Here is a 15,058-nt window from a genome sequence, read left to right as displayed (position 1 = left end):
GGAAATGACTTCAAATGAGGAAGGAAATGACTTAGAATGAAGGAAATGACTTCAAATGAGGAAGGAAATGACTTAGAATGAAGGAAATGACTTCAAATGAGGAAGGAAATGACTTTAAATGAAGGAAATGGCTTCCAATAAGGAAAGGAAATGACTTAGAATGAAGGAAATGACTTAGAATGAAGGAAATGACTTCAAATGAGGAAGGAAATGACTTTAAATGAAGGAAATGGCTTCCAATAAGGAAAGGAAATGACTTAGAATGAAGGAAATGACTTCAAATGAGGAAGGAAATGACTTAGAATGAAGGAAATGACTTCAAATGAGGAAGGAAATGACTTTAAATGAAGGAAATGGCTTCCAATAAGGAAAGGAAATGACTTAGAATGAAGGAAATTACTTCAAATGAGGAAGGAAATGACTTAGAATGAAGGAAATGACTTCAAATGATGAAGGAAGTGACTTAGAATGAAGGAAATGACTTCAAATGATGAAGGAAATGACTTAGAATGAAGGAAATTACTTCAAATGATGAAGGAAATGACTTAGAATGAAGGAAATTACTTCAAATGAAGAAGGAAGTGACTTAAAATCATGAAGGAAATTACTTCAAATGAAGGAAATTACTTCAAATGAAGAAGGAATTGACTTAAAATAATGAAGGAAATTACTTAAAATGGAGGGAATGACTTAAAATGAAGGAAATTGCTTAAAATGAAGAAGGAAATGGCATAAAACCATGAAGGAAATGACTTTAAATGAAGGAAATGACTTCAAATGAAGAAGGAAGAGACTTAAAATGATGCAGGAAATGACTTCAAATGAAAGGGCAAACTTCCTGCCCCTGGCACCTCCTGCAGCCCCCTCAGCAGCCCTGCAAAAGGCTTTGGAGCTGCTCCTGCTCTTGGAGGAGGGAGGGATGGAGGGAAGTGATGAGTTGTGACCCTGGCACAGTCCTCAGCCTCCTCCTCTGGAGCTCTGCTGCCCTTGGGACACCTCCAAAGTGCCCTCCTGGGAGCTGGGCAGGAGAAGACAAAGCTGCAGCTCCCTCTTGGTTCTCTCTCTCTCTTTTTTTTCGCCCCTTCTGCTGTGGAGTGACTTTGCCACTGCCTGCCCTGCTGCTTCCTGCTGCCTCCCTGTGTGTGCCAAGCTTGCATGGCACCACCTGCAGCTCCCTGCCCCCCACCTGGAGTGGAGATGCTGCTCTCCCATGCCCTCCACCACCACCACCACCACTCCTTGCATGTGTCCTGCTCCTCCTTCTGCTTGCAGAGCCACCCCCAGGCAGCTGGGCTGAGGCAGGGAGCAGTGCTCAGGGAGCTTGGAAGTCCTGCTGAGGCTGAGGGCTGTGCAACAGCTCCTGGCACCTTCCTCCTGCCTTCCCTTCCCTTCCCTTCCCTTCCCTTCCCTTCCCTTCCCTTCCCTTCCCTTCCCTTCCCTTCCCTTCCCTTCCCTTCCCTTCCCTTCCCTTCCCTTCCCTTCCCTTCCCTTCCCTTCCCTTCCCTTCCCTTCCCTTCCCTTCCCCTTCCCTTCCCCCTCTCCCTTCCCCCTCTCCCTTTCCCCCTCTCCCTTTCCCCCTCTCCCTTTCCCCCTCTCCCTTCCCCCTCTCCCTTCCCCCTCTCCCTTCCCCCTCTCCCTTTCCCCCTCTCCCTTCCCCCTCTCCCTTTCCCCCTCTCCCTTTCCCCCTCTCCCTTTCCCCCTCTCCCTTTTCCCCTCTCCCTTTCCCCCTCTCCCTTTCCCCCTCTCCCTTTTCCCCTCTCCCTTTCCCCTCTCCCTTTCCCCTCTCCCTTCCCCCTCTCCCTTTCCCCCTCTCCCTTTCCCCTCTCCCTTTCCCCCTCTCCCTTTCCCCCTCTCCCTTTCCCCTCTCCCTTTCCCCCTCTCCCTTTCCCCCTCTCCCTTTCCCCTCTCCCTTCCCTTCCTTCAGGCTGCTTCTCCTTGTGGATATCCTCCAGCTGAGGTTGGCATCAGCCAGACCTTGGCTCTCCACACCTCCAACCCTCCCCCCACCCCTCTGCTCCTTTTTTTTTGCCCCCTGCCCCCTTCTCAGCCCCCTGTAAATAAGAGTTTTGTATTTTCTCTGGACATTGCTAATAAACTGGGTGCAAAAGTGGCACTGCCCTGGGGGAGGCCTCCCTGAAGGGCAGCTGGAGGAAGCTTCCGAGCTGCTGCTCCATCTCCTTCCAAACAGAACTCCTGGCCATGATGTGTCAGAGGAGACCTCTGGATGCTGGAAAGGGGAAGGGATTTTGCTGTTCCCTGTATCTAAAGCAAACAGGAAAGGAATTTTGGACCCTAAATAGAAGCAGAGTCAGAGGAGACCTCAGGATGCTGAAAAGGGGAAGGGATTTTGCTCTTTCCTTTGTCTAATGCAAACAGGAGAGGATTTTTGGACCCTAAATAGAAGCAGAGTCAGAGGAGACCTCAGAAAACCTGAAGTCCTCTGCCTGGAGAAGGAGATTTCCATTTCTGTCACACTTTCTGCTTCCCTTCCGTGCCTGAGGTGCTTTGGGACAAGCTGGACCTCATGCCATGGTGTGAGGAAGCCTCTGCAGATCCCTGCTGGCTTCTTCCACGCCCAGCACAACCCAGCAGAAGGGTTTGGAGGCAGGCAGGAGTTGGGCAGCTTCATTGCTGAGTTCCTGGCGCCCTCTGCTCCTCACCCTGAGCTCAGCAAACTAAATCCAGGCTCCCAGAGCAGATCTGAGCCTGAAACCTGTCCCATGCCAGCTCCTTCCCTCCTTTAACCACCAGCTTTGGGTTCCTTCTGCTCCAAACCCTCCTCCCAGCTCCCTGCTGATTGCCCTGGGCAATCCAGGGGCATTCCCATGTTGGGCTGGGATTGAAGTCTCACTGAGGAGTCCTTCTGCAGCTGTCTGGTTGATTAAAGTGAGAAAAAATATGGTTGGAAAAGCTCTGAAAGTGCTGCCCAGGGTTGGGTTGTCCACCTCCAGATGGGCTTTGACAGCAGCTGAGAAGAAGAAGGTGGTAAGGCCCTGGCCCAGGTTGCCAAGAGAGGTGGGAAATGCTCCAAAGGTGACATTGTGGTGGTCCCAAACATGGAGGAGTGGCTGACACCCCTCAGGTGCTGCTGATCCAGGCTGGAGAGCTGAGGGAGAGGAACCTCATGGAGGACAACCAGGGCAAGGGCAGGGTCCTGCATCTGAGGATGGAGGGAGAAGCTCCTGGAGCAGCACAGGGAGGGCTGAGAGCTGGGGAGCAGCTCCACGGAGCAGGAGCTGGCAGGGCTGGGGCACAAGAAGGTGCCCAGCAGGCAGCAACCTGCCCTGGTGGCCAAGAAGACCCCAAGGGGGTCCTGGGGGCAGGCAGAGGAGTGTGGGCAGCAGGGCAAGGGAGGTTCTGCTGCCCCTCTGCTCTGCTCTGCCCCAGGCAGCACACAGCTGGAGGAGGCCTGGGGCCAGTTCTGGGCTCCCCAGCTGCAGAGGGCCAGGGAAGGGCTGGAGAGAGTCCAGGGCAGGCTGGGAAGCTGCTGAGGGGCCTGCAGCAGCTGTGTGAGGAGCAAAGGCTGAGAGCCCTGGGGCTGAGAGCCTGCAGAAGAGCAGCCCCAGAGGGGAGCTGAGCAATGCTCAGCAAGAGCTAAAGGAGCTGTGGGCAGGGGGCAAGAGGCTGGGGCTGGCATCTGCTGAGTGGTGCCCAGGGCCAGGCCAAGGGGCACAGAGTGGAGGCCAGGAGGAGCTCCAAAGTTGTTTGGGGTGAGGCTGCTGGAGGCCTGCAGCAGGCTGCCCAGAGAGGTTGTGGAGTCTGCTGGGGTGGAGAGCTTCCAACCCCCCTTGGGCATTGTGCCCCTGGACAAGCTGCTGGGGGTGCCCTGCTGGGGCAGGGGTGGGGGTTGGGCTGGGGGAGCTCCAGAGATCCCTTCCCAGCCCTTCCATGCTGGGATTGTGACCCCAGGGCGGTTGGAGCCACTCCTCTTCCCCTGCCCTGCTGTCAGCCCCTGCAGGCTCTGTGTTCCACTCAGAATCTCTCAGGATTCTTCTCTTCACTCCAGTGTAGCCAGAAGCGCTGTGCCCGGGGGGCTGTGCCAGGCTGTTGGCAGCGGGAGGCTGGCACTGCCCTTGACCCACACTGGCCCTGACAAGCCAGCAAGGCTCACCAGGATGCCAAACGCCTGCCCCCTGCCTCCGGAACCTTTCTGCTGCCTCCCAATCCCTCCCCCGGGATCCTTTCTGCTGCCTCCCAAACCCTCCCCCCGGGAACCTTTCTTCTGCCTCCCAAACCCTCCCCTCGGGAACCTTTCTGCTGCCTCCCAAACCCTCCTCTCGAAACCTTTCTTCTGCCTCCCAAACCCTCCCCTCGGGAACCTTTCTGCTGCCTCCCAAACCCTCCTCTCGAAACCTTTCTTCTGCCTCCCAAACCCTCCCCTCGGGAACCTTTCTGCTGCCTCCCAAACCCTCCTCTCGAAACCTTTCTTCTGCCTCCCAAACCCTCCTCTCGAAACCTTTCTGCTGCCTCCCAAACCCTCCCCCCGGGAACCTTTTTGCTGCCTCCCAAACCCTCCCCCCGGGAACCTTTCTTCTGCCTCCCAAACCCTCCCCTCGGAACCTTTCTTCTGCCTCCCAAACCCTCCCCTCGAAACCTTTCTTCTGCCTCCCAAACCCTCCCCTCGGAACCTTTCTTCTGCCTCCCAAACCCTCCCCTCGAAACCTTTCTTCTGCCTCCCAAACCCTCCCCTCGGAACCTTTCTTCTGCCTCCCAAACCCTCCCCTCGGAACCTTTCTTCTGCCTCCCAAACCCTCCCCTCGGAACCTTTCTGCTGCCTCCCAATCCCTCCCCCGGGAACCTTTCTTCTGCCTCCCAATCCCTCCCCCCGGAACCTTTCTTCTGCCTCCCAAACCCTCCCCTCGGAACCTTTCTGCTGCCTCCCAAACCCTCCCCTGGGGACCTTTCTGCTGCCTCCCAATCCCTCCCCTCGGGAACCTTTCTGTTTTTTCCCAAACCCTCCCCTCGGAGCCTTTCTGCTGCCTCCCAAAATCTTCCCCCAGAACTTTTCTTCTCCCTCCCAAACCCTTCCCCGGGAACCTTTCTGCAGCCTCCCAAACCCTCCCCCCGGGAACCTTTCTGCTCCCTCCCAATCCCTCCCCCGGGAACCTTTCTTCTGCATCCCAAACCCTCCCCTCGGAACCTTTCTGCTTTTTCCCAAACCCTCCCCTCGGAGCCTTTCTGCTGCCTCTCAAAATCTTCCCCCAGAACTTTTCTTCTGCCTCCCAAACCCTCCCCTCGGAACCTTTCTTCTGCCTCACAAACCCTCCCCCGGGAACCTTTCTGCTCCCTCCCAAACCCTCCCCTCGGAACCTTTCTGCTTTTTCCCAATCCCTCCCTCGGAACCTTTCTTCTGCCTCCCAAAACCCTCCCCCGGGAACGTTTCTGTTGCCTTTCAAACCCTCCCCCGGAGCCTTTCTTCTGCCTCCCAATCCCTCCCCTCGCAGCCTTTTTGCTGCCTCTACACCCTCCCCCCGGAACCTTTATGCGCCGGAACCTTTCTGCTGCCTCCCGCTGCCCTCCCGGAGCAGCGCAGATCATGGCGGCGCCCATCGCGGACGGGGCTCCGCCGCCGCCTCCCGGCGCCGCTCCCTATGGCAACTTCCCGAACTATTCCCGCTTCCACCCTCCCGAGGAGCGCCTGCGGCTGCTGCCCGCCGGCCTCCTGCGCAGCCTCTTCCCCTCCGAGCCTCGCCCGCTGCTGGGGCTGGACGTGGGCTGCAACTCGGGGGTAGCGCGGGGGCTCTGCGGGCAGCGGGACGGGGGTCGGGGGGTGGAGGTGGGCGGCCGGGAGCGGGGAGAGCCCGGGGGGAGGAGCAGCGCTCCGCGGTTCTGGGCGTGCTGGCGGCTTGCTGGCGCCTCGCCGGTGCCCTGCTGGGGAAGGAGAGGTTGGCGCTGTGCTGGCCCCGGCTGGTTCCGGGGTGGGTTTTGGAGTCTCGGGTTTGGAGCGCTCGGAGGTGTTGGGGAGATAGAGCTCTGGGGTGAAGCGGGAGGGGCGAAGGATCGTGGAGGGAGAGGGAAAGCGCTCTGAGGGCGTCTCAGGGCCAGCATCAAGCCAGCCCCTCCGTGGTCACCAAGCCATGGCCACAGGAGTGATGGCCGCAGGGGTCTGCAACACCTCCAGGCATGGGGACCCCACCACCACCTCCCTGGGCAGCCTGAACCCCTCCATGAGCCTTCCCTGCCCCTCTCCCTGAGATCTCCCTACCCCTGTCCCTGAGCGCTCCATGAGCCCTGCCTGCCCCCTTCCTGAGCCCTCTCTGGCGCCCTCCATGAGCCCTCCCTGAGCCCTCCCTGCCCCCTTCCTGAGCCCTCCCTGCCCCCCTCCATGAGCCTTCCCTGAGCCCTCCCTGCCCCCCTCCATGAGCCTTCCCTGAGCCCTCCCTGCCCCCCTCCCTGAGCCCTCCCTGAGCCCTCCCTGCCCCCTTCCTGAGATCTCCCTACCCCCGTCCCTGAGCGCTCCATGAGCCCTGCCTGCCCCCTTCCTGAGCCCTCTCTGGCCCCCTCCATGAGCCCTCCCTGAGCCCTCCCTGCCCCCTCCATGAGCCTTCCCTGAGCCCTCCCTGCCCCCTTCCTGAGCCCTCCCTGCCCCCTCCTGAGCCTTCCCTGAGCCCTCCCTGCCCCCCTCCATGAGCCCTCCCTGCCCCCCTCCATGAGCCCTCCCTGAGCCCTGCCTGCCCCCTTCCTGAGCCCTCTCTGGCCCCCTCCATGAGCCTTCCCTGAGCCCTCCCTGCCCCCCTCCATGAGCCCTCCCTGAGCCCTCCCTGCCCCCTTCCTGAGATCTCTCTACCCCTGTCCCTGAGCCCTCCCTGCCCCCTCCATGAGCCCTCCCTCCCTGCCCGCCTCCATTACCCCTCACTGACCCTCTCCCTGACCCCTTCCCTGCCCCCTCCCTACCCTCTCTATCCGCTCTCCTCCCTCCCTGCCCCTCCCTACCCCCTCCCTGCCCCCTCACTACTCCCCTCTCTCCCTCCTCCCTCTCTCCTCCCTCTCTCCTCCCTCTCTCCTCCCTCTCTCCTCCCTCTCTCCTCCCTCCTCCCCCTCCCTCCTCCCTCCCTCCTCCCTCCCTCCTCCCTCCCTCCTCCCTCCCTCCTCCCTCCCTCCTCCCTCCCTCCTCCCTCCCTCCTCCCTCTCTCTCCCTCTCGTCTCCCTCTCCCTTCCTCTCTCCTCCCTCTCTCTCCCTCTCTCCTCCCTCTCCTCCCTGCCCCCTCTCTCCCTCCTCCTACCCCCTCTCTCCTCCCTCCCTCCCCTCCCCTCCCCCTCTCTCCTCTCCCTCCCTCCCTCCCCCCCTCCCTCCTCCCTCTCTTCTCCCTCTCCTCCCTCTCTTCTCCCTCTCCTCCCTCTCTCCTCCCTCTCTCCTCCCTCTCTCCTCCCTCTCTCCTCCCTCTCTCCTCCCTCTCCTCCTCCCTCCCTCCTCCCTCTCTCCTCCCTCCTCCCCTCCCTCCTCCCTCTCTCCTCCCTCCCTCCCCTCTCCTCCTCCCTCTCTCCTCCCTCTCCCTCCCTCTCTCCTCCCTCCTCCCCTCCCTCCTCTCCTCCCCCTCCCTCCCTCCTCCCTCTCCCCCTCCCTCCTCCCCTCCCTCCTCCCTCCTCTCCTCCCTCTCTCCTCCCCTCTCCTCCCTCTCTCCTCCCTCTCTCCTCCCTCTCTCCTCCCTCTCTCCTCCCTCTCTCCTCCCCTCCTCCCTCCCCTCCCTCTCTCCCTCCTCCCTACCCCCTCCCTGCCCCCCTCCTTGACCCCCTCCCTGCCCCCTCTCTCCTCCCTTCCTATCCCCTCCTTACCCCCTCCTTACCCCCTCCCTGCCCCCTCTCTCCTCCCTCCCTCCCACCTCCCTGCCCCCTCTCTCCTCCCTCTCTCCTCCCTCCCTACCCAATCCCTCCCCCCTCCCTGACCCCTCTCTCCTCCCTCTCCCCCCGCTCCCAGGAGCTGAGTGTGGCTCTCTACCGCCACCTGCTGGACCTCCGGGAGGGCGAAGCCAGCCCGGCCCACCCCGCGGGTGGCGAAGACCTGCAGCTGCTGTGCTGTGACATCGACCCAGCCCTGGTGGCCAGGGCCCGGCAGGGCAGCCCCTTCCCCACCTCCATCTCCTTCGCCACCTTGGACATCATGGAGCCCAGCTCCAGGGCCGCCCTGCTGGGCTCCTACCTGAGCCGCTTCGGCCGCTCCGGCTTCGACATCGGCTTCTGCATGTCCCTCACCATGTGGATCCACCTGCACCACGGGGATGGAGGCCTGCAGCACTTCCTGGCCCTCCTGGCTTCCCTCTGCAGCTTCCTGCTGGTGGAACCCCAGCCCTGGAAGTGCTACCGGGCGGCGGCGCGGCGCCTGCGCAGGCTGGGCCGGAGGGACTTCGACCACTTCAGCTCCCTCAGCATCCAGGGGGACATGGCCCAGGAGGTCACCCAGATCCTCACCAGGGACTGCTCCATGCAGCTGGTGGCTTGCTTTGGCAGCACCAGCTGGGACAGGAGCCTGCTGCTCTTCAAAGCCAACAGGCAGCAGGCCAGGGAGGTTCGGGAGCAGGAGGAGGAGGTGGCAGGGGAGCTGCGGTGATGGCTGCGAGGTGTGTGGGGGAGGGGGTGAGGCCTTCAGCAAGCTTGGGGTGGTGGGAGGTGAAGGCAGAGTGGGAAGGGGAAGAGCAGACAGTGGGGAGGCGCTGGGATGGGCTGGGTGGTGTCCTGGGAGCTTGGAGGCCTTCTCCTGCAGGAGGAGCTCTGCTCCAGCAGATCTCTGCCCAGAGCCTGAGCAGGGCAGGAGGGAAACCTGAGCTGGCTCTGACTTGTCCTGGCTGGGGCCTCCCTGTGCTTCACTCCTGCAGTGAGAGAGGAGAGGCAAAGGCAGCCTTGGATCCCCCCCCAGCTCCAGCAAAGCTTTGAGTTCCTTCACCCCCAGCCCTGCTGTGCTCTGCTCAGCCCTCACCTGCAGCACTGCCTCAGCTCTGGGGCTGAGCACAGGAAGGACCTGGAGCTGCTGGAGAGGCTCCAGAGGAGGCCAGCAAGAGGCTGAGAGGCTGCAGAACCTCCCCTGTGGGGCCAGGCTGGGAGAGTTGGGGCTGTGGAGCCTGGAGAAGGCTGCAGGGAGAGCTCAGAGCAGCTTGCAGGAGCTGAAGAGGCTCCAGGAGAGCTGGGGAGGGACTTGGGACAAGGGCTGGGAGTGGCAGGATGAGGGGGGATGGATTGGAGCTGGGAGAGGGGAGATGGAGAGGGGAGAGAAGGAAGTTTTGATGCTGAGGCTTGGGAGATCCCATCCCAGGCTGCCCAGAGGTTGGAGCTGCTCCATCCCTGGCCCCATCCCGGGTCAGGTTGTCTGGGGAGGCTCTGAGCTCCCTGCTCTGCCCAGGGCTGTCCCTGCTGGCTGCAGGGAGACCTTTGCTGGTCCCTCCAAGCCCTCTGTGATGCTGGGACACTGCTCAGGCCATGCTTGAGGCACCTCCCAGCTGGCTCTGGGTGGTGTGGTGATGCCTGGGGGTGGGTTGGGTGGGAGAGGGCTTGAAGGGGGCAGGGGTTGGACATTTGGTGCCTTTTGGGGGCAGTAAAGTAAAAAGAAGTGAACTGATGGAGACCTCCTGCTGGCTTTTGGCTCCTTCCTGCTTCTCCCCAGGGATTCCAAGCCCCCAGCAGTGCCAGGGGCTGAGGGCAGGCTTGTGGGGAGGTTCTGGTGAAGCTTGAAGCTACTTCAGGGCAGGGATGAGGTCTCTCAGCTCTCACTGGGGGAGTTGGGGTTGGGGTTCTGCAGGAAAATGAAGGAAGAAAGGAGGAAAGAAAAACCCAGTTGGAGCTTTGGTCTCGTTTCAGGTTGATTTCTTTCATGCTTTGGGATCTTCATCCACAGGAGTTTGTTGGCTTGGGTGGAGGGTTGGAGCCAACACCTTTGGGCTCCCAGTGACCCCCAGGCAGAGGGAAGTGGTTGCCCTCAGGACCTTCTCTGCTCTGCTCCTTCCTCCCTGTCTGCCAGGGCAGAGGGAAGCTCAGGAGCTGGGTGGTGTCCTGGGAGCTTGGAGGCCTTCTCCTGCAGGAGGAGCTCTGCTCCAGCAGATCTCTGCCCAGAGCCTGAGCAGGGCAGGAGGGAAACCTGAGCTGGCTCTGACTTGTCCTGGCTGGGGCCTCCCTGTGCTTCACTCCTGCAGTGAGAGAGGAGAGGCAAAGGCAGCCTTGGATCCCCCCCACCTCCAGCAAAGCTTTGAGTTCCTTCACCCCCAGCCCTGCTCTGCTCTGCTCAGCCCTCACCTGCAGCACTGCCTCAGCTCTGGGGCTGAGCACAGGAAGGACCTGGAGCTGCTGGAGAGGCTCCAGAGGAGGCCAGCAAGAGGCTGAGAGGCTGCAGAACCTCCCCTGTGGGGCCAGGCTGGGAGAGTTGGGGCTGTGGAGCCTGGAGAAGGCTGCAGGGAGAGCTCAGAGCAGCTTGCAGGAGCTGAAGAGGCTCCAGGAGAGCTGTGGAGGGACTTGGGACAAGGGCTGGGAGTGGCAGGATGAGGGGGGATGGATTGGAGCTGGGAGAGGGGAGATGGAGAGTGGAGAGGAGGAAGAAATTGTTGAGAGTGAGGCTGGGGAGAGCCTGGCACAGGCTGCCCAGGGAGGCTGTGGCTGTCCCCTCCCTGGAGGTGTTCAGGACGAGGCTGGATGAGGCCCTGAGCAGCCTGGGCTGGTGGGAGGTGTCCCTGGGCATGGCAGGGGCTTGGAGCTGGCTGAGCTTTGAGCTCCCTTCCAGCCTGGGATTCTGTGAGCTCAGAGGGAAGAGTCCACCCTGGGGGTGTCCTGGCTGCCCACATCCTGCTGGGTGCAGAGCTGCTGCTGAGCTGCAGGGACAGAGCTGTGGCACACTGGGAGGCTGCAGGAGGTGTCAGGGCCTGAGTAGGGCACAGGAAGGCTTTGAGGTTCCTGAGCCAACTGCAGCCTTAAGTCTTCAGCTCCACAGGGAATGTTTACAGTCCTGGGAGCTCCTCTGCCCCACAGCTGCTGCCAGATGTTCCTGCCTGTGGTGGTCATCCTAAGGAGACTTCCTAGGCTGGGCTGATGTCCCTCTGGGAGTCACAGGAGAGCCTTTGTGCCATGGCCTGTGTGCCAGGTGGCATCCTGAGGGCTCTCCCAATGCCTGTTCCCTCCTGCAGCCCATGGAGAATGTTTCTCACTGCTCATGAAGCCTCTCAGATGATGTTCATAGCATGGAGAGGCTGGAAGGGACCTCTGGAGCTCCCCCAGTGCCCAACCCCCACCCCTGCCCCAGCAGGGCACCCCCAGCAGCTTGCCCAGGGGCACAGTGCCCAGGGGGGGTTGGAAGCTCTCCACAACCTCTCTGGGCAGCCTGCTGCAGGCCTCCAGCAGCCTCACCCCAAACAACTTTGGAGCTCCTCCTGGCCTCCACTCTGTGCCCCTTGGCCTGGCCCTGGGCACCACTCAGCAGATGCCAGCCCCAGCCTCTTGCCCCCTGCCCACAGCTCCTTTAGCTCTTGCTGAGCATTGCTCAGCTCCCCTCTGGGGCTGCTCTTCTGCAGGCTCTCAGCCCCAGGGCTCTCAGCCTTTGCTCCTCACACAGCTGCTGCAGGCCCCTCAGCAGCTTCCCAGCCTCCTCTGGACTCTCTCCAGCCCTTCCCTGGCCCTCTGCAGCTGGGGAGCCCAGAACTGGCCCCAGGCCTCCTCCAGCTGTGTGCTGCCTGGGGCAGAGCAGAGCAGAGGGGCAGCAGAACCTCCCTTGCCCTGCTGCCCACACTCCTCTGCCTGCCCCCAGGACCCCCTTGGGGTCTTCTTGGCCACCAGGGCAGGTTGCTGCCTGCTGGGCACCTTCTTGTGCCCCAGCCCTGCCAGCTCCTGCTCTGTGGATCCCTCCCCAGCTCTCAGCCCTCCCTCTGCTGCTCCAGGAGCTTCTCCCTCCATCCCCAGGGGCAGGACCCTGCCCTTGCCCTTTCCCTGGTTGGACTCCACGAGGCAGGAGAAGCTCAGCTGGGAGCAAGCTCTGCTGAGCCAAGGGCTGGAGGCTGAGCCAAGGGCTGGAGCCTGAGCCTCCCTTTCCCTCCTGCTCTGTCCCACCCTGAGCTGCTGGTGGCACTGGAGGATCGTGCAAGCTCCAGCCCGGCCCCGGGGGCTCCTCCTGCTGCCTCTCTCGGTGTCTGTTGCTGTTTGGTTGTCAAACAGCAGCCCTGGGCTGCCCCTGCTCAGCTCGGGAGGGCTGAGGAAGGTTCCCTCCAAGGGTTGCTAGGAAGGTGGAAGAGCCAAACGGTGATTCCCATCCCCAGGAGGTGGCTCCTGCACCCCTGACCCTTCTCTTCCACACACCCTGGGGGGCAGGGGGTGACAGGGTGAGGGGTGGTGGCTTCAGACTGGGAGAAGCTGGATGGAGATAGGACATGAGGAATAAAATCCTACAAGGAGAGGTTGGGGGAGTTGGGGCTGGAAGAGAAGGCTGCAGGGAGAGCTCAGAGCAGCTTGCAGGAGCTGAAGAGGCTCCAGGAGAGCTGTGGAGGGACTTGGGACAAGGGCTGGGAGTGGCAGGATGAGGGGGGATGGATTGGAGCTGGGAGAGGGGAGATGGAGAGGGGAGAGGAGGAAGAAATCCTTGAGGGTGAGGCTGGGGAGAGCCTGGCACAGGCTGCACAGGGAGGCTGTGGCTGTCCCCTCCCTGGAGGTGTTCAGGACCAGGCAGGATGAGGCCCTGAGCAAGCTGGGCTGGTGGGAGGTGTCCCTGGGCATGGCAGGGGCTTGGAGCTGGCTGAGCTTTGAGCTCCCTCCCAACCTGATGCATTCTGTGACTCTGTGAAGTGTGTCTGGGCTGCACCAAGAGTTAAGGCAAAGAGAAAAAACCAAACCAGGACCTCTCAGGGGCTCCACCTCAGCCTCACTCCCTGCAGAGCCTGGCAGCAGCTGCAGAACCATCCAGAACCTGCAGAAACATCCAGAACCTGGCAGCCTTCAGCCCCAGCTCTGGTGCTAGCTTCAAGCTGCCCCAGGGGAGGTTCAGGTTGGCCATCAGGAGAAACTTCTCCCCTGGAAGGCTTCCCAAAGCCTGTGCCCAGGCTGCCCAGGTGGAGTCCCCATCCCTGGAGGGGTTTCAGGGCTGTGGAGATGTGGTGCTGAGGGCCAGGGCTGAGCCCCAGCCCAGGCAGGGTTGGGCTGGGGGAGCTGGGAGGTGTTCTCCAGCCAAGCTGATTCCAGGAGTCCATTCCTCACCTCTCCTGCATTTCCCCTCCCCCAGGCAGGAGGCAGTCAGCTGTGAGTTGCTCCAGAGCAGTGGCCTGGGACTTAATTAGGGCCTTTGAAGCTGGGGCAGCTTAATTACACCTCCTGCAGTGATTCCCCATGGGCCATGGCAGCTCCCTGCCCAGCAGGACCTTTCATCCTCCCAGGTGCTGAGCAAGCACAGCACCAACATCAGGAAGCTTCTCAGTGCTGGGAGCTCTTCAGGCAAGGTCTGATGGAGCCCAGGAGCCAGCACAGAGCACAGGAAGCTCACAGGGCACTGCCCTGGGACCTGCTGGCAGCAGTTGGACAATTCCATCCCAGTGTCCTGCAGGATTCAGGGAGTCATGGAATGGGGCTGGGTTGGGAGGGAGCTCAAAGCTCAGCCAGCTCCAAGCCCCTGCCATGCCCAGGGACACCTCCCACCAGCCCAGCTTGCTCAGGGCCTCATCCTGCCTGGTCCTGAACACCTCCAGGGAGGGGACAGCCACAGCCTCCCTGGGCAGCCTGTGCCAGGCTCTCCCCAGCCTCACTCTCAAGGATTTCTTCCTCCTCTCCCCTCTCCATCTCCCCTCTCCCAGCTCCAATCCATCCCCCCTCATCCTGCCACTCCCAGCCCTTGTCCCAAGTCCCTCCACAGCTCTCCTGGAGCCTCTTCAGCTCCTGCAAGCTGCTCTGAGCTCTCCCTGCAGCCTTCTCCAGGCTCCACAGCCCCAACTCTCCCAGCCTGGCCCCACAGGGGAGGTTCTGCAGCCTCTCAGCCTCTTGCTGGCCTCCTCTGGAGCCTCTCCAGCAGCTCCAGGTCCTTCCTGGGTGCTGGGGGCCCCAGAGCTGAGGCAGTGCTGCAGCTTGGGGACCTTGGTGTGAAGCAGGGGAAGACCAGGAGGGACCAGGAGGATGTTTGCACAACAGAAGAGCTCTCAGATGAGTGCCTTTGTGCTGGATCAACCTCCTCTCATCTCCAGCACACACCCAAGCTTGGCCATGGGAGGTCCTCTGCCCTGCTTCCTCCTCTGGAGAGCTTCAGGAGGCCCTGCCAAGGAGCTCTGAGTCATTGCTGGACCCTGCAGGTTGTGTCTCTCTCTGCCATGGCAGTGCCAAGGAGCTGAGTCTGAGGGTGGTGTCCCCTCCTTGGCCCTCTGAGTTCTTCCCCAGCCCTTTGGAGGGCTGTGAGAGAGGCTCAGAAGGTGCTGAGCTGAGGCTTTGCTGCCCCAGCAGCTGCAATCCAGGAGCAGTCATGCTGCAGCCTGCCTGTCCTGCTGCCAGGGCTGACACATCAAAGATGCTCCAAGGGCTCCTTGGTGGAGATCAAAGGGGGCAAAGGAGGGAGGCTCCTCTCCTGGCTGGCCCTTGGCACTGCTCTCCTCCTTCCCCAGCTCCCTTTCATCTCACTCAGCTCCTGCAAGGTCCCAGGAGGTGCTGCTGGTGGGAAAAGCTCCTCAGGGGGAAGTGCTTGGGGAGAGGGAAGAGGTCCCCTGGCTGCATGCTGGAGGAAGCACTCAGGGGAGAGAAGGTTGGGAAGTGGCAGCAGCTTCCTGTCCCATCAGAGCTTGCTTGGGGTCCCACCAGAGCTTGGGGTCTCATTGGAGCCTCCTGTCCCCTCAGAGCTTGGGGTCCCACCAGGGCTTGGAGCCCCCTCAGAGCCTGGGGTCCCCTCAGAGCTTGAGGTCCCATCAGAGCCTGAGGTCCCCTGAGAACTTGGAGTCCCCTCAGAGCTTGGGATCTCATCAGAGCTTGGGATCCTCTCATTGCCTGAGGTCCCCTGAGAGCTTGGGGTCCCCTCAGATCCTGGGGTCCCCTCCGAGCCTCCTGTCCCATCAGATCTTGGGGTCCTATCAGATCCTGAGGTCCCCTCAGATCCTGGGGTCCCCTCCGAGCCTGTCCTCACAGCAGAGCT

General features: G+C 61.3%; 1 protein-coding gene across 1 annotated transcript; it reads left to right on the top strand.

The window, feature by feature from the left end:
- Positions 1–5,536: 5,536 nt before the first annotated feature.
- Positions 5,537–8,545, top strand: BCDIN3D (BCDIN3 domain containing RNA methyltransferase). Its single transcript, XM_054398496.1, has 2 exons — positions 5,537–5,728; positions 7,916–8,545. Exons 1-2 carry the CDS (start codon positions 5,537–5,539, stop codon positions 8,543–8,545), a joined length of 822 nt encoding a protein of 273 aa, XP_054254471.1.
- Positions 8,546–15,058: the final 6,513 nt, after the last annotated feature.

The sequence above is a fragment of the Indicator indicator genome, unplaced genomic scaffold (genome assembly GCF_027791375.1).
Source record: "Indicator indicator isolate 239-I01 unplaced genomic scaffold, UM_Iind_1.1 iindUn_scaffold_61, whole genome shotgun sequence".
NCBI classification, from domain to species: Eukaryota; Metazoa; Chordata; class Aves; order Piciformes; family Indicatoridae; genus Indicator; species Indicator indicator.
The sequence above is the reverse complement of the archived record's forward strand: the minus strand, read 5'-3'. Positions and strand labels throughout refer to the sequence as shown.